The sequence below is a fragment of the Pygocentrus nattereri genome, chromosome 21, assembly GCF_015220715.1.
Source record: "Pygocentrus nattereri isolate fPygNat1 chromosome 21, fPygNat1.pri, whole genome shotgun sequence".
Lineage (NCBI taxonomy): Eukaryota > Metazoa > Chordata > Actinopteri > Characiformes > Serrasalmidae > Pygocentrus > Pygocentrus nattereri.
Window position 1 is genome coordinate 23,884,867 of NC_051231.1, and position 24,337 is coordinate 23,909,203.

The 24,337-nt window shown below is 38.6% G+C and overlaps 2 protein-coding genes across 4 annotated transcripts in view; both read right to left on the reverse strand.

Annotated features, from left to right (window-relative positions):
* Positions 1-2,572: 2,572 nt before the first annotated feature.
* LOC108436265 (ubiquitin-conjugating enzyme E2 J2) lies at positions 2,573-10,406 on the reverse strand. Of its 2 annotated transcripts, XM_017712663.2 has the most exons (8): positions 10,209-10,406; positions 9,921-10,018; positions 7,505-7,632; positions 7,218-7,258; positions 6,955-7,057; positions 6,725-6,863; positions 5,659-5,739; positions 2,573-4,572 (listed from the first exon to the last, which is right to left on the reverse strand). In XM_017712663.2, the coding sequence occupies exons 3-8, from the start codon at positions 7,630-7,632 to the stop codon at positions 4,285-4,287; spliced, it is 780 nt and encodes a 259-aa protein (XP_017568152.1). In that variant the 5' UTR covers positions 9,921-10,018; positions 10,209-10,406; the 3' UTR covers positions 2,573-4,284. The 2 variants fall into 2 exon arrangements, with proteins under 2 accessions (XP_017568152.1, XP_017568145.1); XM_017712656.2 differs by lacking the exon at positions 9,921-10,018 and having other exon boundaries at positions 10,209-10,401.
* A 4,507-nt stretch (positions 10,407-14,913) lies between these two features.
* Positions 14,914-24,337, reverse strand: part of acap3b (ArfGAP with coiled-coil, ankyrin repeat and PH domains 3b) — a 104,819-nt gene continuing 95,395 nt past the window's right edge. Inside the window, exons 16-24 of one of the 2 annotated variants that reach the window (XM_037532403.1) lie at positions 22,144-22,213; positions 21,741-21,835; positions 21,417-21,631; positions 20,903-20,995; positions 19,854-19,946; positions 19,483-19,703; positions 18,398-18,507; positions 17,489-17,599; positions 14,914-17,379 (exon numbers count right to left, since the gene is read on the reverse strand). In XM_037532403.1, the coding sequence (XP_037388300.1) occupies positions 17,232-17,379; positions 17,489-17,599; positions 18,398-18,507; positions 19,483-19,703; positions 19,854-19,946; positions 20,903-20,995; positions 21,417-21,631; positions 21,741-21,835; positions 22,144-22,213 (1,156 nt within the window). In that variant the 3' untranslated portion in view covers positions 14,914-17,231. Of the gene's footprint in view, positions 17,380-17,488; positions 17,600-18,397; positions 18,508-19,482; positions 19,704-19,853; positions 19,956-20,902; positions 20,996-21,416; positions 21,632-21,740; positions 21,836-22,143; positions 22,214-24,337 lie in introns of both variants that reach the window. The other variant, XM_037532401.1, reaches the window with a different exon arrangement.

The window sequence follows — 24,337 nt, forward strand, 5'->3', positions numbered from 1 at the left end:
CATCATCATGGAAACGGAACATAACAAATGACATAATGCATTAAAAGGGAACTATGACAATATTTCAAATGTCCTGCTTAATTAAATGGTTAAGATTTAAACGTCATTCAGAGTGGTTTGATGTGAAATCCGCTCTGGAGATAATTACCGATTCAGAACTGTTTACATAAGCGTTGATACGAACCAAACGTCCGAAGCATTTCAGGGGAATTCTACAAAATTTTCAGAATTTCTGAATAATTCAGTCCTTCAGGTGTAAACAGTGCCATTCAGGGCGGTTCATAAGAGACGGTTCACCGTAGAGAAACTTGACAACTCAGATTTCTTGGGGCGACAGGAATCAGCGGTCTACAGTGTCTACAACACGAATATAGCCATTTAATTTTACTATCCAAAACCACCAGGGAACCTGTACATGTCTGCTGAGCTTTTATATGTAATGCTAACCACGGCAAAATAGTCATAAATCTGAAAAGGTTTTCTTCGGGGACTGTTTTGCCTTACATGGATTGAAATAAACAAAACTGTAAATGAATGAAAATATATTTTAAGCCAAAGCAATATCACAAAAAATACCATAAAACATTGTGTGAGAAATCAAGCAGCATATATCTAACCACGTCATGTAATAACTTTCTTTGTGGGAGCTTTCAGAGGGTTTAAACTCTTGAGATGTCTGGTTCCTATCACCAGTCATAAATCTGGAAAACTTTATCTTTGGGGACTATTTTGCCTCACAACGCTCTGCGTGTACCCCTCCACCATGAATGAACTTAAATAAATGGATTAAAATACATTTTAAGCCAAAGTTTTATCATTAAACTATGTCAAACAATGTGTCAGACATCAGGCAGTGTATATCTAAGAATTTCATGTAATGACTTTCTTTGAGGGAGCTTTCAGGTGGATTAAACTCTTCAGATGTCTGGTTCCTATCACCACTTCAACGAACATTTATGACACAGTAAGTTTCTCTCTGAACGACTTTGTGTACATTACAACCATTTAATTATCTTGATGTTTTCCCCTTTAATGCCCCTAAAAGCTATTTTGCAGAAGAGTATTAGGCCTACAAGAAATGATTAGAAATACGTTGAGCCATGACTGTGACACTACTATAGTTTTTGTATGAGGTTTTGGCCTAAAACGTATAAAAAAACATGCAGAGTGCTGTATGGCGAAATAGCACCCAAAGACTTTCCCCAGATGTTTTGCTATTTTTTCATTATTAACTTTACATAACAACTCAGAAGACACATGTAGCTTCACTGGGCATCATGGATAGTAAGAAAAATGTCCATACAGTTATGTTGCCTATGTCTACAACACAACTATATAGTCACTTTATTTAACCCTTGTTCTCATAAGCACCATTGCAAACACACTGAAAAGTTTTATTTTGACACCATAGTGAGCTTAGAAGAGTGACATTGCATATTTAAATGAAAATAAAGTTCACTTGATCAACTTTCTAAACGTTGCGCTGATTAAACTAAGATTATCTGCACTATTCATCGCGGCGTTCGATTCAACGAAACGGACTGCTCAAAGGAATCGGCTCGCTCAACTGAATCGAACTTCCCATCACTTGCCTGTAACGTGAACTGAGAGGAATGTTACGCAAGGCCACGGATTGGAAAATACCGGCGAGCGTAGTTCACTGAATGAGGATGTTTACCCGTATCGTTGTGAAAACACTGCTTCGTGTTTGTGTCGTGACTACCAAATGAGAGCTGATGTAGGCAGCCGAGAAAAATGCTCTCCCACTGCATTAGTTACTCGGTAACGGTTACTAAGGCTGCTCTGTAAACAACGCGTTTGACGTTCATAATGGAAAGACACCTCGAGTGAGCCGCTTCCTTTTCAGACTGACCGGATTAAAATAATAAACTAAAAACACACAATGGCAGGACCGTCTACTCACACTGAGAAATGAGGCACGGCGGGGCTGTAAAAGTGGTAAAACAGTGGTTAATATGTTTCTGGAGGTTCTCAGAAATGGACTTGTTCTTAGAACGCGCAGCACAAAGCTATCTATAGACGTCCGCTAAGCCGCTTTGAGATTGAATTATATTGGTCACTAATCTTTCCCCAACAGGAGAAATCTTGCACAGCTTGGGATTGTCAAGGGTTGAATGATAATAAAAAGCCTGCAGTACCAGACTAAGGCCTTGGTTGCTTGTTTGTAGCATAATCTATGATTTAGCATTATAAACAAAATCCAGTATTCAGTGAGAAGGAAAGTTCCCAACAGAAGAGTTGGTGCCTTTACAGGTTACTCTCATTGGGCAAAACAGTGGATTTTCTTAACTGCAATAAGTGACTTTTTTGGTTTTCATAACTCAAGATCTGCTGAAAAAAGAAAGTAAAACTACATTAAAATGTCCAAAAGTATCCAGACACTCCTTCTAATTAGTGAATTCAGCTACTTGCCACCAACTTGCAGTAAGAAAAGATTTCCAGTGTTTTCTCTGACCAACCTAACTGTATTGCAAACTAACAATTTTAGAATTTGGTGTCTGCAAGCGTCAAAAAAGTCAGGATGGGGCAAAATAAACAAAGATTCAAGATCTAGATCTCACTGATTCTAGTTTTTATTGCATTTTACAAGTGTCCAGAAATAGGGTTTGTATAATGTTAATGGAAAAGCATTGCCAACATGAGCCAAGGTCACCATGCCCAGTGCCAAGCGTATAAAGCGCCCCTGCACTGGGCTGTAGTGAGCTGGAGTGACATTCGTGATACAGAGCTAATCAAACAACATCAGTGCCTGACTAATGCTCACTAATGCTCTTGTGGCTAAATGCAATCAAATCAGTAATATTCCAACATCTAGTGTAAAGCCTTCCCAGAAAAGTGGAGGCTGTTACTGCAGCACTGTGATGAAAAGCACAAAGGAACCAAATCTGGTCCCCCTTTATACTGAGTCTCTAACAACTGTGTAGTTACACATGAATAACATATGCAGCAACACGAACTGCTGATCATTTGGTTAATGTTATAGATGGATTACAGAAGTACAGCCTATGTAATCACACATGTATCAACTTCTGTTTTGCTTCAAGTGTATATTCTATACAGGAACGTGTAGTGTCTGTAGTGCAGTGTTAAAGTGGACAGTTCCTGTGTAGTTGTTATATAGGTGATGTCATAAAAGTTACATTTTAAGATGAGGGGACGCTTGCTGTACTGTCACATATACAGAACGGTTTAAAGACGAAACTGGTTACAATGTCACAGGACTAGCAACATAAACACTAACTAAATGTTAGGAAAGCTGACAGACACAGTGTTACTATTGTCTTAATGTAAGTTATCACATACTTCCTTTAACTGCTGGAAAAGTCTTCTGAAAAACTGCTGTTCAGTCTGATTACAAATGTAATTAGATTTTTGTTATTACCCATGTGTAAATACATAAGAGAGAATAAGCTGTTACAACTATCAAGACACACCTGTGTAATTACATAAGGTGCACGTCTGTAATCTATGTGTCTAAATCGTTAGTAGTTACATTGTCGTTGCATATGCTGTTCACATGTAATTACACAGTTATTAGAGATACTTAGTGAGATCCAAAATCTCTATCAATAAAGATGCTGTTTATTATTTTAATCGAATAATCAAATCACACTTTATTAAACCGCTTTCACAAAGTGCAAAGAAATAAGCCACAGTTGATTCTTGCCTGACAAAATGAGTATAACTAATCAATTTCCATTTTTTGATAGCACTTTATATTCCCCATATCTTTCTATATTATAATATATAGAAGTTTACAGCAATAAAATCATACACAAAAAAATGTAAAAACATTTACCTCCAAGCCAATCGCAGAGAAATCAGATGTGATAAATCAATGGAAATCAAGGGGGACAAATGGAGATGCACACAAAGGAAACCATAAATAGTAAATAGAGGTGCTGTGGATATAAATAATTCCTCATTTGAAAGTGGTCTTGTATGTTTAAACTGACAAAACACTTTTTTCTGTAACATGACTAATGAAAGAACACTGCCCCAGGTATGTGGGCCCTTGTTGATCATTTTTTAAAAGCATGTGGCCATGTGCTGAGGCACTGACGCAGTCCAGAGATGGTGAACAACCTTCAGCCTAGACAGCTTCTGCTGTACGCTAATAAAAAAAAAAGCACCCTGATCTTCTTCAGCTTCGTAGAAGGGTGGATCAGGTTTGTTGTTTCAGTTTTTTTCCTGGCAGGAACAGGAGCTCCCTTTTGTGACTTGATACTCACAAAGGTGGCTTCAGCCCGAGCAAGTCCTGTCTCATTCCTGGGCTATGCTCCGGAGTACATACTTCACCGTGTAAGCAAAGGCAGCAAAACCAACTATTACAAAAAGGTTTGCCAGCGCTCCACCAAGGAGTCCGTGGTTACGGTTAGCCTGCTGGAGGGCAAGCGGCTGAGGGGCTGCTGCTACACCAAAAGGTGCGTGTCCGTTCAGTGCTGCTATTCCGTAATGGCCCTGGTCTCCATCTGGAATCACGTCTGGGAGTGGGAGAGTTTTTGGTCGTGAACGGAGCTCCTCCTGAGTCTTTTGCTTCTGCTTGATCTCCTGCAAATGACAAATTAAAGTTCTAGTAGGCACAGCTGCATAAGCAAGGACAGGCTTCCTGAAAGCACACATAAACAGGAGACACTTAAAAGCATAGTGAATAAAAACTTATATTGTACTTATAATATTATTTAAAATATCACTTAAAATTTTTTTTTTTCTTTTCGTCAATATAAGCAAAAATAATACACTAATATATGTGTATTGTTATTGAGTATATATTTGTGTATACACACACAAAAGTGAGTGCACCCCTCACATTTCTGCAAATATTTTATCATATCTTTTCATAGGACAACACTATAGAAATGAAACTTGGATATAACAAAGTAGACAGCACACAGCTTGTATAGCAGTAAACAAGTCTATCTTGGTCTTGTTAGACCACAGGACATGGTTCCAGTAATCCATGTTCTTTAAGTGCTTGTCTTCAGCAAACTGTTTGTGGGCTTTCTTCTGGGATGACGGCCACCTCCCACTTCTTCAACCTCTGCAGCAATGCTGGCAGCACTCATTTGTCTCTTCTTTGAAGCCAACCTCTGGATATGACGCTGAACACGTGGGACGTTTTCGACCCTGACGAGACCTGTTCCGAGTGGAACCTGTCCTGGAAAACCGCTGTATGACCTTGGCCACTATGCTATAGCTCAGTGTTAAAAATCTTCTTATAGGCTAGACCATCTTTATGGAGACCAACAATTCTATTTCTCACATCCTCAGAGAGTTATTTGTCATGAAGTACCATGCTGAATATCCAGTGGCCAGTATGAGTGAATTGTACCCAAAAACACCAAATTTAACAGCCCTGCTTCCCATTCGCACTTGGAACCATATAATTCTAACGAGTCACATGACACCAACGAGGGACAATGGCACAATTTGTTCACTGTGAGGTGTACTCACTTGTGTTGCCAGCTATTTAGACATTAATGGCTGTGTGTTGAGTTATTTTCGAGGACAGTAAATGTATACTGCTATACAAGAGCTGTACACTGACTACTTTGTTATATCCAAGTTTCATTTCTGTAGTGTTGTCTATATATATATATATATATTCTTTTTTAATTTTGCAGTTTTAAGACTCACATAAACAACATCTGGAAATAGGTCACAGAAAACTTTGTCCTTTAAGTTGAAAGCCAGGCTCTGCGCAGACAGCTGTCTTTTCTGCCGAAGAAACAAGAAAAAACATACACAGTGCTGAATATAAAAAACGAATAGTTCTGATTCTAAAATCTGAGAGTTTGAGCCGAAGTTGTACAGTTGCAAACGTTTTAACATCTTGGTCAAATTACATTTTGCTGATTTTGGAAATGAAAATAAGTTCACATATCACATCCTTTATAGAGAGAGAACACACTTCACATTTTATCGTGCAATTGTAACCATCTTGGAAACTGACTTGGCAACCAGTTAATAGGCTCCATTGCTTAGAGGAAGAACTGCTTATTGCTATTATTACTATTAATATTTGTAATTATAAATAATTTATTACACTATGGTATATTTTATCTATTATGTTTTGTCACCATTTTATAAAACCTCTGCTACAATGTTGCACCTAACAGCACCCTTTAATGCATGGCTTCTTGTAAAGGAGAATTCCACAGATTTTTAACATTTCTGCATAATTCAATCAAGATGTAAACAAAGTCATTCAGAGTGGTTGATAGCAAAACCCTTTACACCCACAAGCAAATACAGCCAGGCAAAAAATCTTTCATATGTAATGTTGATAATAGTAACATAACAGTAAATCTGAAAAAGAAGCTGGGGACTATTTTGCCTTACAATGCCCTCCCTGTACCTCATTACTGCAAATGCTGAATGGATTTTAAAATTTAATTTTTGGGGCCAAAACCATGAAGCAGCATATTCACAACAATTTCAAGTAATACTTTCTGAGCTTTTAGAGGCATTAAACTCCTCAGACACCTCATTCCTTTCACTATTGCTGCAAACATTAATTCTAATTCAGTGTGTCTCTCTAGAACGCAGTAAAAAAAAAAAAATCAAGAGAATTCACCTTTACAATGTTTTACTTGGCTGTCAGCATAATAATGTGCAATAATATTTACCAAAAAACTGGAATTTCTCTTTGCAGACTTCTACTACTTCAGGCTTAGTGAGTGACCTGAAACCCTGTACTTACAGTGTAATCTGATGTCTCGATGCTTCCTAGCGTGGGGCCTTTCTCCACCATGAAACTCAGCAGCCCTGTGAGGATGGTGGAGACAGACCATGCAGGGTTCCAAGTGTCCGGATGGAAGTCAGTAATGGAAAGGCACAACCTAAGCAGTCAAAACACCAAATCAAGAGGAGGTACGAAAGGCTTCTTCTGTAAACAAATTTTGATGCCGCTTATGTTTTCGAAAGTCTTACCTTGTGTTGCACTTGAATCTCCCATTTGGGGTTATTATGTAAATACTAGGTGGTTTGAAAGGAAACTCGCGTGGGAATACCAGTTTTCCATGATAGTATCCCCCTTAAAAGTAACAAGGGAAAAGAGCTCAGATGAAGCTACATTTCTAATATTCCAGGTAACAAGATGAGCATGGACCACAAATGACCTAAATGCAAGAGCCTGAATGTTCAAAAAGCCTCAAGCGAACAGCAGTATCACTGAAATTAAAAAACTGCACTACCTTCATATGGGGTTTTCTCTGGTCCCCGAACAACATAGTGCCTAGATCAGGAATTGTGGCATAATGAGAAACTTCAACATACAGAAAGGGACTAATTATATATGTTTCATTTTAAAACACAGCTTACAGTAATTCATTGATCAAACCTGTTGCTCGACTTATAGAGCTCAAGATAAACAGATACATTAAGGCCAAACTCTAAAACGTGCTACTGTTTTGATTATGTGGTGTATCACAAGATGTGGCCATACAGCTTTTCATGGATGGAACTAAATATGAAGTAGTACCATTCCAAGATATTTGAGGGAAGTGGTTCAGCACAGATGTAAGGCACGGGGTCTTTCTTTATTCTGAGGTAGTCTTGTTTTAGTCGCTGTGTTGCTGTCGTGGGTGCCTTCTTGTTCACACTGTTCATCTGAAAAAAGACAACATTGCATCTGTAGAAGCTGTGGAATAAATTATTCTTTCCATAAAGACCAAATTCTCCATTATATTTATGTGAAATCAACTATTGCAGAATACCCAGACAGAAAGACACACACACACACACACACAAACACAGTACAGACCAAAAGTTTGGACACACCTTCTCATTCAAAGAGTTTTCTTTATTTTCATGACTATGAAAATTGTAGATTCACACTGAAGGCATCAAAACTATGAATTAACACATGTGGAATAATATACTTAACAAAAAAGTGTGAAACAACTGAAAATATGTCTTATATATCTAGGTTCTTCAAAGTAGCCACCTTTTGCTTTGATTACTGCTTCGCACACTCTTGGCATTTTCTTGAGCTTCAAGAGGTCGTCACCTGAAATGGTTTTCTCTTCACAGGTGTGCCCTGTCAGGTTTAATAAGTGGGATTTCTTGCCTTATAAATGGGGTTGGGCCATCAGTTGTGTTGTGCAGAAGTCAGGTGGATACACAGCTGATAGTCCTACTGAATAGACTGTTAGAATTTGTATTATGGCAAGAAAAAAGCAGCTAAGTAAAGAAAAATGAGTGGCCATCATTACTTTAAGAAATGAAGGTCAGACAGTCCGAAAAATTGGGAAAACTTTGAAAGTGTCCCCAAGTGCAGTCGCAAAAACCATCAAGCGCTACAAAGAAACTGGCTCACATGAGGACCGCCCCAGGAAAGGAAGACCAAGAGTCACCTCTGCTGCGGAGGATAAGTTCATCCGAGTCACCAGCCTCAGAAATCGCAGGTTAACAGCAGCTCAGATTAGAGACCAGGTCAATGCCTCACAGAGTTCTAGCAGCAGACACATCTCTAGAACAACTGTGAAGAGGAGACTGTGTGCATCAGGCCTTCATGGTAAAACAGCTGCTAGGAAACCACTGCTAAGGACAGGCAACAAGCAGAAGAGCTTTGGTTCCAACCACCGTGTCTTTGTGCGACGCAGAAAAGGTGAACGGATGGACTCTACATGCCTGCTTCCTACCGTGAAGCATGGAGGAGGAGGTGTAATGGTGTGGGGTTGCTTTGCTGGTGACACTGTCTGGATTTATTCAAAATTGAAGGCATACTGAACCAGCATGGCTACCATAGCATCTTGCCGCGGCACGCTATTCCATCCAGTTGGCGTTTAGTTGGACCATCATTTATTTTTCAACAGGACAATGACCCCAAACACACCTCCAGGCTGTGTAAGGGCTATTTGACCAAGAAGGAGAGTGATGGGGTGCTGCGCCAGATGACCTGGCCTCCACAGTCACCGGACCTGAACCCAATCGAGATGGTTTGGGGTGAGCTGGACCGCAGAGTGAAGGCAAAAGGGCCAACAAGTGCTAAGCATCTCTGGGAACTCCTTCAAGACTGTTGGAAGACCATTTCAGGTGACTACCTCTTGAAGCTCATCAAGAGAATGCCAAGAGTGTGCGAAGCAGTAATCAAAGCAAAAGGTGGCTACTTTTGAAGAACCTAGAATATAAGACATATTTTCAGTTGTTTCACTTTTTTGTTAAGTATATAATTCCACATGTGTTAATTCATAGTTTTGATGCCTTCAATGTGAATCTACAATTTTCATAGTCATGAAAATAAAGAAAACTTTTGGTCTGTACTGTATATATATATAAATAAAATATATGGACCATACATATATATCTGATAGGTAAGTGAACACTTTTATGCATAACATATGGTTCACAGATATACCATCATATACGTATTACCCATGATATATGTATTACCCATGTTTTTTTATTAGGCACATACATCTGATACAAATGACAAAATCTTTTTTAAAGCAAAATTAAATACACCAGCAACATGTATGTAAGAAAATTAAATATATAGCATGCATATATATATCAGTTAAATATGTCACACATGCATGCTGATTGAAAATAACTGAAATATATGCCCCATATTTGAAAATAGCCTAAGATTTAATTGTAATTATTTAATTATTCAAGGTTTTTTCCCAGGACTGATGATTAATTTCTGCTTGAAAGGCAGACTGGGGGGTCTGAGTCAGAGTATTTGCAGTCATAGCTGCTCCTGGAACACTTTGCTCAATAAGTTAACTAGATCTTTGAATTTGGTTAACTAACGTTAACTGACTACCGTTACAGTGAATCCGCTTCGATAAACAGTAGCTAGTTATGATGTTGGGAAAACAGGCTCATTGCCCTTTCTCCAATGTTAGTTCAGCGGAAGCTAGTGTCACGTTGAGAGCTAAACGGTAAAGTACCTTTAAGAAGAAAGTTTTTAAAACGTCTTAGTGCGTCAGCAACGAAACTTTTAGAAGATCAAGGCGGGTTTCGGGTCTCTAAGTGCTGATGACATCGTCTGAAAGACAGTGAACCCATCCGTTAACTGGCTTTCTATCAAACGTTATTTAGCGAAAGCGATTTGCTGCTAGCTATGTTGGCTAACACAGCTAGGCTAACATCACTCGGTTAACTGATTAACTGTCACTCTTGCTGCCATAAGAAACACGTTATGTGAAACACACCACAAGTAAGAGCCCGATACTGACCTCTCAAACCAGAGTGGGACAACGCTTTGGGGTCTGACGACAGACAAGCGGTGTTTTTATATGTGCTGTGGAGGAAAGCGGCTGGATTAAGACGGATAGCTTAACCTAGCTACTGTTTACATCACCGCCGCTTACGCGCGTTCACGACGAGAGCGCGTGTCCTGGCTGAGATGCTAAAATCTGAGGTAGCCGAGTAGTTCACTGTGTATGTGCGGAATTTATTTAGTGCGTTATATAATGTAGGCATTTCGTGTAAGCCTAGTAGCTTTATGCGAGAGGGCTTTTCGGAGTATTAAAGGGAAACTCCACTAATTAAAAAAATCTACATTATTAAACGGCTGAGAAGGTAAACAGAGTCGCTCACAGTGGTTTGATGTGAAAAGCTCCGTTCTAGAGAAACAATTGTTCACTGTGGTGGTGATAGGAACCAGACGTCTGAGGAGTTGAATGCCTCTGGAAGCTCCCTCACAGAAAGTTATTAAAAGAAATTCTTAGATATACACTGCCTGATGTCTGACACCTTGTTTGACATAGTTTAGTGATAAAACTTTGTCTTAAAATGTATTTTAATCCATTTATTTAAGTTCATTCATGGTGGAGTTGTACACGCAGAGCGTTGTGAGGCAAAATAGTCCCCAAAGATAAAGTTTTCCAGATTTATGACTGTTGTATCATCATCAGTATTACATTTAAAAACACATAAGGCACATGTAGGTTCACTAGTGGTTTTAGGTAGTAAATAAAATGGCTATATTTGTGTTTGTGAAATTTCCTCTACATCAAATTCCCTTTAATTTGGTTTTGGTTGTTAATTTAATTTGACCTCTACTGTTATTGAAATATCAATACTCTGAATTAAGTGTGGTTTTAAGTTGCTCTGCTTGCTTCCGTGTGTTCATGACAGGTACCAAGACTATGTTGCATGAACAGGGAGTGTCCAGTTGAGTCATCTGCTTCAGTGCCAGTTAAACAACATTTTGTATGTGTATGTTTATATAATTATATAATAATAATTATATAATTACATTATATAAATGTAAATTCGCTCCAAATGTCATGCATGTAGTAGGAGCTTTAGAAGGATCACAGCTGTTGCCTTACATGTGACCACAAGATAGCAGTATTGTCATGCCTCACAAAAAAGAGGCGCTACACACGCTGTCATGATCATGTTTATTTTCATAGAACATTGAACAAACCAGTGAAATCATGTAATGATCATTTGAAATGTGACCAATATGTGCAAATGTTGTGCATGTTATATACTGAGGATCTGAAGTGTTGTATTTACAAATGAAATCTGTCAAGCGTAAATAAACCCAGACCAGTAAAGTCCTGTGAGGGGACACTTATTCATACTTGGACAGTGTAGGTCTCGTGTATGCAATAAAAGCACAAATGCAGTTCATAATTCTTTGATGTAAGTCTAATTTTTCATTTAAATTATATCTATTACCACAAGTCCCGAATTTTCACCCCTGTTATCCGTTAGAAAAACATCTTTCCCACATTAATAACACAATCACTTTTATTCAGATTATTTTGATTGACAGCCATGCAGGCATTAGTGAGCTCAGGTACTGAATGGAGCTCCATCACTCCAAAGAGTTCAGCTCCACTAGGCCCAATGCTGACATGCTGTATATCTCTCTGACTCCAGAGTATTTCATTCTATTGGCATTGCTTTTCAGTGGCAATTATATAAGCTGTGCAATACTGTGCAAAATTCAGAGACCACCCTTCGTTTATTCAATTTCCCGTCAAAATGGCCATAAGCAATGTTTTTCATCGCCGAAAAAGAAAGCAGAAAATATATGAAGGCTTTAATTGCCTTTAAATTTAAATTTAAAATTAAATTTTTTTAATGATATGCATCGTTGGGAGTGGGCTTTACACAAACAAGAAATATCAGTGCTGTATTATGATTAATACCATGTTTACTAGAAAAATAAAAATGTTTTCCGTTGTACTTCAGCTATTGTTCTTTTCTAATACGTGTTATACTCAAAAATGTTGCAAAAGAATATACAGCATTTTTGAATGAAAACTTTGAGAAGCCTAAAATAACTAAACATAATAGCAGTTTTTGGTATTTATTTTGGCCACTCTTCTTGACAGCTACACATCCTTTCAGGCTCAGTGTTGAGTTGTCTTCTCCTTCAAGTCCAGAGAGACCATGAGGTAGTTATAAGTTTCTGGATTGTTATCTTGAGATCACAACTTAGTTATCCTGTGATCTGCAGATAACAAAAGCTGTTATCTTGAGATCTCAAGATGACTAAGTGACGATCTCAAGATAACAAAGCTGTTATTATCTTGTGATCTTGAGATAACCAAAAATGTTATATATTCTTTGTTGGCAATGACAGAGGTCAAATGTTTTCTGTAAGTCTTTACAAGGTTGGCACACACCGCTGCTGGTATGTAGGCCCATTCCTCCATGCAGAGCAGTGATGTTTTGGGGCTGTCAGCGGGCAACACGGACTTTCAACTCCCTCCAAAGGTTTTCTATGGGGTTGAGATCTGGAGACTGGCTAGGCCACTCCAGGACCTTGAAATGCCTCTTACGAAGCCACTCCTTTGTTACCCTGGCAGTGTGCTTGGTATCAGTGTCGTGCTGAAAGACCCAGGCACGTTTCATCTTGAATGCCCTTGCCAGCAGTAGGGGCACCTGTAAGTAGCTGAATAAGAAGGATTTCTGGACACTTCTAGACACACTTGGTTACTTTTATTGTGTATATCACATCAACCTAATAACTACCAAAATAACTGAACGAAAAACAAAATTGATGTTACATAATTTGTTCACGTGGCTGTGCTGTACACATTTGAAAGACGTAAATATAACGCAATGCTTATTTTCAGTGCAGCAGGTCCCACATATGGAAGTGTCATTAGGCCTGTTTGAGCAGTCATGATGAAGGATGTGCTTCTGCCGCTCACATTTTCGGGCTTGTCTGGAGCCACGTGCGGAAACTTCCCAGCGATGTCACTGAACGTGGTGGCGTCTAAAACAGGATGCAAAATTAGCAGGTGGGCAACAGATGAATTTTGGCCCAGACGAACACCTTGTGGCACATTTGCAGGCATGCATGTAGCTTCTGCATCACTCTCAGTGATGATATTTAATGAAGTCATTGCACAAACTAGTAAGAGTTTCACACCCAACAGAGTTTACTGCACCTTGATTCTTTCAAAGAATATAGGAAGGACTGAAAGCATGTACGAATGCAAATGTGTAAAAATATCTTTTCATATCCCATGTTTTTGTGAAAGGCTTAGCCCAAGAGAAAACTGCTTTAAAGGGACATGCCAGTCAAAATGAAAAATGTAACAATCGCTACATCTGTTGTAAATGAAGTGATATATTTATGTAATGCATGCTGGGTATTGTAGTATGATCAAGCAATTAAGAATATATACTGTGTTTATACCTCCTCATAACCCATAACACCACCACCAAAAAAGGAGTAAAAAGAGGAGGTAACATGACTCACTCTGTCTTTGTGCTTTACTTTCCGAGTGCTCAGAGAACCGCTGGAGTCTATAAAGAGAACATAACTGATTTAAGACAAGATGCCATTTAAGACTGATCTGAGGAGCTATACTGGATGTATATGATGCAGGATTTTAAGACAAAAAGCCATCAAACTGGAGTACAATCAGCATCAACACCAAATTACAAAAGAACTCATGCATACAAATGTCTGAAATTTGGCTTCTTTATTTTTGCACTACAGCTACAAGGCTTATGTAGCTAACAAGCGTTGTAGGTTGGCATTCCCAAATTACACACTTGCCTCAAACTGTGTCACATTGCTAAGTGAACTGAAACAGAATTCCAGATGGCTCCTGCCCCTTTTTCACCTACTTTTTGCCCACTTTAGTATCAGAAACTGGATAACAAGTCTTTTTGAGATGACTTGGGCTCACTAACTGCTAACTTTAGTATTGATGGTGAAGACATAGACGTGGTGGACAGCTTTTGCCTACTTCTATCACTTATCAACAACAAAGGATCCAGCAGTCAAGAAATCCGACAGTTTGCCACTCGGCAGTACAAGGATGAAGGGGCTTTAAAAGATCTTCAAATGTAATGTCTCTACAAAAAAAGATCAGCATTGTCCAGGCTGTGGTTATCTCCGTGGACCTTTTTGGATGTGAAAGCTGGACAATAAACAGGCGGAACATGGAAAATACTGATGCCTTTGGACTTTCATGTTGGCAAAGACTTTTGAGAGCTTTGCAAGAAAACAAGCAACTTCTCGCATAAAAAAAACATCAAGGAAAAACACTATCCCTGTGGTCACCAAGTGACTTGATGGCCCTTACTAATAATAATAGGCTAAGAACTCAATGGTTTGATCCAGGTGTTTTAAGCATGCAGTTTGTACAATAGTGAACTAATGGACTATAAGCTTACATTACTTGTTAGCTACATTAGCTTTGGAAATCTAACGTCTATCAGTTCCATGTTTTGAGTGAAATGCAACAACAAATCACTTCAGACAGCCTGCACCATAATGTAGAGTTGAGAAATAACTGATAGGCAAGGTTTCAGAATGATCGAGACATTTAGAAAGAGAGAATGAACCTCGTCCAGCAAAGCAGAGAGATCTACCCCAACACCCATCCACTGTAGCATTACACTTAAACCAAAGACACAGACTGTATAGATAGAAAGAAAGACAAAGCGCAGAATAGGTTAAGGAGCTCAAGAGCATCATAGTTTTATTCTTTGATCTTTTTTCAGTGTTTTAAAAGACAAACAAGATCCTTTTAAGAATTCAGGCATGTAAATAGTACAAGGACGTCTCCAAATACAGGACTTGTATCTAACAGTATGAAAACGGATTGTACAGACTGTTGCAAAGAGAACAGCAAAAGGAACCACAGTTTAACGTCAAGCGCAAGGGTCCGAGAACAGTCGGTGTGCATTTACGACACAGATATTCAGAAGTATTATACAGATCCATCTTAAATACACCCTCAAAGACACAACACTTTAACCAGCTGCTAACAGAATGGGCCCCACATGGTCAGCATTTATGTTAAATTTTTACCAGATTTGGGATCAAATGATTCAAAAAGACACAAATAAAGGAAAATGTAATATTAAAAGTGCATATTGATGCTTTTTTTGGACACCATTTGAAAATGCCAACTGCCCCTTCACGTTGTGTGAATATTAGAGCTAGGACTGGGCAATATGACATTATCATTATTGTGATAAATTATGTCCCAATATGTTACAATATGCTTTTCTGGGCATAACATGGATATTGTCCGTTCTTGAAACAACACTAACCAACTGCATGTTTTAAGAAGAGAGCACAATTGTTCTTGTTGAATTTGGATTTAGCAGTGCAGTATGTGACATGCTGAATAATAATGTATAATAATAATTGTTTCATTCATAGTGTTTTTTAAATGTGGCACTACTGGTTCTGTTTTGTCTAATAAACTTATCGTATGTCAGATAAATGATATGTGTGTCGTGAAAATTTGGCATATCATAATATTATATTTTCACTGTTTCACAAACAAAAAATTAGAGCCAATTGAAATGTTCCAAAATTCCATTCAAATTGTACATTAATACAGGGACAATATACCTGCACTTTTATTATTCTCTGATAATGAATAAATACATGCAGTATGGAGAGTTCAGGGTACTTTTATGCTTTTTATACTGAAAAGAAAGTGCTTTTCACCAATTCATTGTAGTCCCTTGCGATTTGTATAAAGGCTTCTTCAAAAATATTCATTTTTGCTCACTTAGAATGCATTTAACTGACCATACTACTAAACTGCTGCTTCGATCCGCTTAACGTCCAGGGCCGAGAGGTGAAACTGAGTTAATAAAGTTCGTGCTGACGTATGTAAACATCTCAAGCAACTGTGTTCCAAACTGGATCATCAGATGTCGTCGGAAAGTCATGCAGTTCTAGAAAACGACGAGGTCGGATGGCCAGCATAAGGGATCATGCTTGCAAGCACGTTTGGCTCCAGCTTACAACTGGCAAACAGAAAGCATGCAGAAACGAACTGCTGCTCTACACACTGACTGACTGTTCAAAGCAACTGACCTGGACAAAAGCTCCATCATAACTTGGAAAAATAAATCACATTACAAGAAGTTTGAGGACTTGGGGATACATATTCAAATATATAAAACATACAAGTATTATCATAGCTTCTATAAATAATTTAGTTGAAGTGACATCTTTCTAAAACTTTAAAGGGCTTGTAAAGACCTGTAATTTGAGCACATGAGGAATTTAAATGGGGGCAAACTGACCAATCTAACTGGTCTTAAGGAACAAGCTAATTAATGCAAGGCCAGAGAGAGTCCAGTTAGTAAAACTGAAATAGCTATGTTTCTAACGAATAGAGAAAATGTACATGGATACAGATTTTTCCGTATTCCAGTTACCATTGCACTAGTCCTCCGGGCGGAGCATCATAAATAAAAAAAAACACAATGAAAAAACACACACTCGAGGCAGAATAACGCAATGAACAAAACAAACAAAATAAAATACTGTCGGTAGGAAAAGTGCACACAGTCATATTTGTACATGATGACTAAATAATTCTACGCTTCTGCTCATGTGCGTACCAAACTATTTATAACTCGCTCCTATGAGATTCAGCGGTCCCTACATGATCACCCTACTGCCCTAATTTCAGCTTGAATGACATAGCATCATCCTGTATCCATTCTAAGCCATTCAGCTGGGCTTTGCTTATTGCGTAAGCCACACTGAATGTCCTGTTGTTGCTACTATAGCAACAGTAGCTCATGAAGTTTTCTAAATGCCTTGTGGACAGTGCTGTTTTGTTCTGTGGACATCCTAAAGATGTGAATGCATCATATAACATGGGATAGAACTATCAGGAATGTGGCTGAAGAGATTATTGTTCCAAAACTAGACAAAGGCTGAAGTCCTGCTATATAATAGTAACTCATACTGGAAGCTGCCCCGTCCCCTCAGACCTATCCCTGCTCAGGAGCGCCCCCTAGCATTCATCTATGGTAAGGCAGATAAACTCCTGAATGCACTTCCTGTACTGCTGCTCTGTAGGGCTGCTGCCGGGGTATTGACCTGGCTGGCCGAGGGGTCCATCCGCCTCACGCATTTCTTCGTTCATCCGAGCCAGACGCAACCTAAAACAAGGGAGGCAGAGAAAAAGAGTGGAAAAAAAAGTCAAGAAATATACTTCACATTATTAGACTGTCCCAAAGTCAATATATGAAGCAGTGAGTAGACACTCACAGTGTAACAATGTCTGCATTGGCTGCCTGTACGGCGATGCTCAAAGGGTCCTGCCCGTCCTCATCCACTTCCGTCTGAGACGCCCCTCGCTTTAGGAACAGACACACCTGCCTGTGGACAGAATATTATAGGGGTAAATCACTGTTGCCTGCCTCATAGTCCCTATGCAACCATGCAACCAAATAAAAAAGCAAAAGGTTTGCCCTAAAATCTAATCTACACAATTTTTCCCTTACCAAAAATATAGTTGATCATATAAGATGTGTTTAATGTCCAAACTTTGGAGCTCCACTAGTGTTGTTAATACATAATGAAAGCCTATAAGCCCACCGATTAGCACTAAGCAAACTGCATGTCTAGATCATATCTAGATCTGAAACAGACTTGGCTATGTGGTTTCTGATGGTGAATGACATACTGTTATCTTTAAAAATGAAGAAAACATAAATAAAAGCTTAAAGCAGTTGTATTATCCATCACCTATTTTGATCATCCACCCTGAAGCCTGAATTTTATCCATTTACTTTTGTCCATTTTTATAGACAACAGTATTTTATTCAGTGTCATAAATGAAGCCATGCAACTAGCACAGTGCTCACTGAGGTATAGGCTTCCATTACATGTTAGCAGCATTAGCCTCATAGCTCCAATGCAAAACTAAAAAAGCAAACTTCAGACACCAAACGTGCCAAACGTGTCTTAGCTGATCAACTACATTTGGAGCAAAAGAAAACTGTGATAATTGCATTTTATGAGGTTAGTGCTTTTCCATCATAACAAGTACACAAATGTAGATTCACAGGCAAGAAGTACCTATAACATGAGGAATAATATCAGGCGTACATACACATCACATTTTCTATATAGATCTAAGCTGAGAAGAGGGTCAATACAAGCATTCAGTCTCACCCTGTGTGGCCCAGACACGTGGCGTGGTGGAGGGGGCCCCGCCCTCTCGCGTCTCTCTGATTGACATCAGCGCCGTTCTGCAGCAGAAACTCACAAGCTATCAAAGAACCCTGAGGGAGAGAAAGGGAGGGAGAACGCAAGAGAGAGAGGGAGATATAGCAGTTCAGAATTATATAATACACTGGGCTGCTTTTAAACCTTTGCAAGCCTTGAAATGCCTGTTTTTACATTTTGTTTAATTAGTTCTCACTCATCACTGAAACAAGCAGAGCAATTCAGTGTGGATAAAAAAGATCAGCAGTGCAGACCTATCAATGCAAAATGTAAATCAAATATGAATGTAATGTGTTATGTAACTATATAATTAATTATGTGATTATGTAATGTAAATCAAATGTATAGCAAAATGTCAATAAATACACTTTTAAGGCTGGTTAGTTGCTGTAGTTGCTTGAAACAAACATGAAATTAAACTTAAATTACGTTGCATAATGTAACGCCTCCTAATGTTCACTTGCAACTTGATGCAACTGTCTTCACTTTGTGAAACAAGCTTCATGAAACAGTTCATCAAAATTACATTCAGCAGGGTAACATTAAACAGTGTCATGTCAACCAATGTAATGTCATTTCAACTGACATATCCTGTACAACCGTACTATCATGTTATCAATCATCTATACAACCGTATAGACAGCTATTTGAACATCTGTTTCTTTGAGTGTTTTTTATGCTTTTTGATCTATATAGCTAGGTTATTAATTGTCCCTTCTCTTGACACAAAAATTAAATAATGATGTAAATGTAGACTAAATATCATCCCTGATCATTTTATATTACCAGAATAATAAAATATAGTACTAGTGGATCGATTTAATGTGTTTCATTACACTTTATTTTTTTAAGACTTTTTGTAATTGTTGCACAGAAATTATATTAGGCTTTACAAGGTGAAGCTTACACAAACCTGGCTGCATGTTGGAAGATGGAAGATTCATAAAGCTTCACCAAATAAAGCAGAGCCTAAGATTTAATATTTCTAACTGCTTTACAAAGTGACAGTGATACAGAAGGGAGTGACTCACCCCCATCACAGCTTGTATTAATGGGCTCTTGCTCTCATCCTCATCGTTAACAGAGTTGACGTCCGCCCCATGAGCTAATGCTTCGGCCATTACAGGCAGGTTGCGAGTTCGAGAGGCCTTATAGAGCAGTGCTCCGGGATGCAGCTCACGCAAGTCCTCTGGATCTGAGGTCTCCTGCTCAATCTCCACCTCACCACTGGACTCCTCAGAGTCCTCACACTCTGTACGGGGCAGAGAGAGATAGAGAGAACATGAAATCCAATATGTACGGTGGCTGAGATATTCTTGACATTTGTTCATGTTGTTAGTTTTTTTTACTTCATAATGTTATTAAACAGAAAGAGCTTGGCCGTTCCAGCCTCAGCACTCACCCTCCTCAGTGACGCTATCCACCACTGAACCGAACACCAGGATGTCTGTGCTGCCGTCTGTACTGCCACCCAGGCCACTGTCACTGCTGAGACCTGCGGGGCCAATCAGCGCCAAGCCATGGACACGTTACTCACACCACAGCCTCCTTAAACACGCAGCTAACGTACAATGTCCTCACAACAGTGCTAACAAACTGATGTCCTGGATAGTTGCAACTATCTAATTAGAGAGTGTAGTGTTTCTCTACAATCTTATGCAAATGGTTTTGCACCTATGGTCAAATTACTATTTATTTGCTGTATTTTAAGGACATATATCCTGCATTTTTATTTGATTTACAACCTCTCTTTATCCCTTAGAATTAAACAGGCTGCTTTTGTTATTGTGTCTTTGACCAATATATGTAAATTACCTCTGTTCAGATTAGCTGGCCTGTTTTGTACCTCTTTTGTACCTCTTCCAATATGTTAAATTCAGCAAATAAATAGAAACTGTGCAGAAAAGTGCCATATTTAAGCTTCTTTCCTGGAAGAGAATGTATTCTCTTATTTTTTGCAATTACAAAATCAACAAAAATGTCATTTGACCAAATGTGTCCAAAATTTTGCATATGATTGTTTATTTGCCTTGGGTCATTCACATTATCAAATGCGAGGTATCGTTCTTTCATTCTCTTTCACAAGACGTGATTTTTTTTCATGCTTTGCCTTTATTTAACCATTCAGTTTGTACGATCATTATAATCAAGGGATAGTTTAAAGATGTGTATAATTAAAAAGTCTGCACTTAATTGTAGGCTATTCAAATAGAACATCACCAGCTAATTAACTACAATGCACACATATTTTGAAAGCCACAAAGATTATAACATCAATTTCCAGTCTTACAAAGAATTATGGGAAATATGCAAATCTGTCTAAATTGATATTACCTGCCAAGCTTACTGTATATGAGTAGAACATAACTGTTTTAAACTATTAGGTTAGTGGATCTTATAACTGACATCACTAGCTCTTTTCCATTATGGTAAAGAGGTGTCATGACTTACTGCGGGGCCCAGAGCCTGTGTCGAAGTAGGAGAAGAGCGAATCTAGTTCATCAGGACAGAATAGGGACTCTCTGCGGAATTTGGCTGCAGCGGCTGAAGATAGTGAGAAAAGAGGTAATGAGTACACTCTACTTCAATAAATAATATGCCCATTCTTCTTTGTTTATGCATGCTTGTCAAGCTTTCAGAGTTGACAAGCAAGCTACACTGTAATGCTATGAGTTAACCCCTTAAAGTCCCAGGCTTATTAGATACTGATCATTATTATTGATTAAGTACGGGGACTTAAATACAAATTAGCTCAGCTATTCTTAGGTTACACAAGTGTGTAATAAAACTTTCAGTGTGCCAATGGGCCTTGGCCATTTAGGGGGTTAACACTTGGTTCAACTTCGGTTGAGACATCATTAGAACAGGGTTTCCCTAGAGTTTCAACCGGAAATCTCACGCTAGAGACTAATGCTGTACCACTGTAGGATGCTGGTAGGCATGACCATTTCCAGACGTCCATTACCTGCAGAGAGGTTGCCTGGCGATATGCTCCCACCATCGTGCCGGTACTTCCGGCGGGTTTTAGGTGCTCGGACTGAGCTGTTGTTTCTTCTGCACTTCTTCACGCGCCAGTGATGTGACTTCCTGCCTCCCTCAACCAGCGCTGCAGAGCCGCACATCTTCTTCAGGAACTTCCTCTCCACGTACTTAGCTTTGATCCATGCCTCTTTCTCTTGCCTGGAGAAGAAACATCAGGCATCCTTTTAGGCCTAGAAAAATGTTTTCTGCATTGACAACTGTTTAGTCCTTGAGCTAGTCCTTGAGAGGACACAGTAGCCGGACTCACCTTGAGCTGTTTGGGCTAGGCTTCTTCAGCCCCCTTTCTTCACAGGCGCCCTCATAGATCTGATTAATTACTGTGTTGCCAACCTCACACATTAACTAATTTGCAGGAAAAAGAGTGAAAACAGAGATTCATAAGAAGTCTTTAGACTTTATGCAGCACTGGACTATAGAATTAACGCATAAGAAAGTGATCAACTAAGTAAACTTAAAAAAAAAAAAAAAAAAAAAAAAAAAAAAAAAATATATATATATATATATATATATATATATATATATATATATATATATATATATGTGTTTAAAAAAAAAAAAAAAAAAAAAAAAAAAATATATATATATATATATATATATATATATATATATATATATATATATATATATATATATATATATTAAAACCTTACCTTTACTAGTTCTGGTTCCCAAGAGTCCAAAGTCAAAGAGCGCACTTTTGAGCAATGAACACCCAAACTCCTACACAGAGACCAATAAAAACATTATTAGCCTTGCTTCTTTAAATTCATTTAAAGAGTAGTGTTATGTGCACCTGTCGGAATCAGTCACTGTATAATGGATCAACACATGGAACTTAAGTTTATTGTGTGCTACTGTTCTCTCACTACGTACAAGAAGCACAATGCTGCCTTTATTGGTGGATACAGTGGGTGGTTTTGAGCGTGTGTGCACACATTCAGAACAGAATACAGATCACTTTAAGGGCTTAATTATTGATGTGTTTCATCAGAGTAATGATAAAAGACAACTAAAGCCCAAGGTATATTTGTTTGCTTGCAAAAATTGTAAAATGTGCAAGAAATAAAATAAGACATAAAATCTGCAAATTTACAGCTTTGTTAGATCATGTTTACATATCAAAATAAATGAGACAGAAGCCTTGATACATCATGTTATTGAACGAGAACAGCAAACGGCAAAAATAGATGCTTTTTTGCCTGTGTCTTAAAGAATTAACCACTGGATTTAAAGGGGAATTCTTCACATTTCTGCAGAATTATAGTCATTCAAAGTGGCTCGATGTGAAATATTCCATTCAAGAGAAACTTTCCAACTCTTTGCAATGGTGGTGATAGGAACCAGACATCCAAATCATTTAATACCTATGAAAGCTACCTTACAGAAAGTTAAACTTTTGACTTAAAATATACTTTTAGGCTAAATAGTACCAACAGACAACATATTTTATCAGATTTAATACTATTTTATCATGATCAACATTAGAAAAAGTCTGAAGACAAGTAGGTTCAGTAGCTGGTTTGGATAATAAATACAATGGCTATATTTATGTATTTATTTCCTTCAAAACTGGCCAAAGATCCGGGTGACAAAACAGAACAAAGGTACATTAATACTGGGCAAAAAGCCCAGGATGTTATATGCAGGTGAATGTCTTATCTCAAATATTCCAGGGACAAGGTGCCCCTCTCTGTAGTCTCTGTTGTGTCTGTGACATCTAACAGTGAATGCCTCTCTGTGTCTTCAGTCTGCGCTCTTGTCTCCAATCATCAGCGACTGGTTGTGTGAAGGTGGGAGAGATTTAATCTGATTAGCCGACTGGCGCCACTAATCTACAGATGGGCTGATGAGGCGGAAGAGGTGCTTGTGCCAGATTGTGTGACGCACCTTCTGCACACTGTATGTGTGTACAAAAGAGTCAGATGCTAGGAGACAGCTTCCCTGCTGTTGTTTGGGTTGAGTAAGTTACATGTGACGTCAGCAGGCATGGTTAGCCTCACAGAGGCTGTTTGTTTAAGCTGTGTCATTCAACTGTCAGGAAAATCATACTGTGAGCTGGAGGCATGAGTCAACTCTGAATGGACATGATAGTATCTGCTCTTTCATTACAGTTACACACACCTACAATTTCAGTTAAAACAATACTTTACATTAAACGACAGCCAAATTCTTGGGATGGTGTCCAAAAATTTGTAGACACCTGTGCATCCGGCGTTTCAATCAAGAGTATTAAAAGGGAATTTGTCTGTCTTTAGTGCCGCAACAGCCTGTCCTCTTCTGCAAAGGCCTTACACTATATGTTGGAACATTGCTTTGAGGATTTGATTGCATTCAGAGACAAGAGCGTTAGTGAGATCAGGTACTGATGTTGGATGATTAGTTTTGGACCAAAAACACCACTCTCTTTCCATAAATGGAACTCATTGCAACTCATTTCAAAGATGGAGGTCCATCACTCCTGAGTGCTTCACAGTCCAGCACTGGGGGTCTTTATACCCCTCAAGTAGATGCTGGGCGTCACAATTAAGGTCATGTGCAGGTCTTCCAGAGTGTCCCATTCTATCAGAAATTAGCACTATTATACGTAAAGAATGGGAGGGGGAGTTTGGATCAGGAATACCCGATGAAACTTGGGAGACTGCATTAAGAAGAATTAATGGAACAACATCCTGTGCTCGGCTCAGCTTAATTCAGTTTAAAGTTCTCCACCGTATCTATTATAGTAAAACTAAATTGACAAATATATTCTCTTATGTTAGTGATACATGTGACTGCTGCTGATCTGCCTGAGCCAATCTCACTCACACGTTCTGGGCATGCCCCAGATTGTCCAAGATTTGGTCA

What these genes read in the sequence shown, in the direction of transcription:
- LOC108436265 (XM_017712663.2), bottom strand. Translation starts at nt 7,632, where the DNA reads ATGAACAGTGTGAACAAGAAGGCACCCACGACAGCAACACAGCGACTA. An exon ending in AGATTCAAGTGCAACACAAG is followed by an intron (nt 6,864 to 6,954) that starts GTAAGACTTTCG and finishes TTGACTGCTTAG; the next exon opens with GTTGTGCCTTTCCATTACTG. An exon ending in TATTTCCAGATGTTGTTTAT is followed by an intron (nt 4,573 to 5,658) that starts GTGAGTCTTAAA and finishes TGTCATTTGCAG; the next exon opens with GAGATCAAGCAGAAGCAAAA.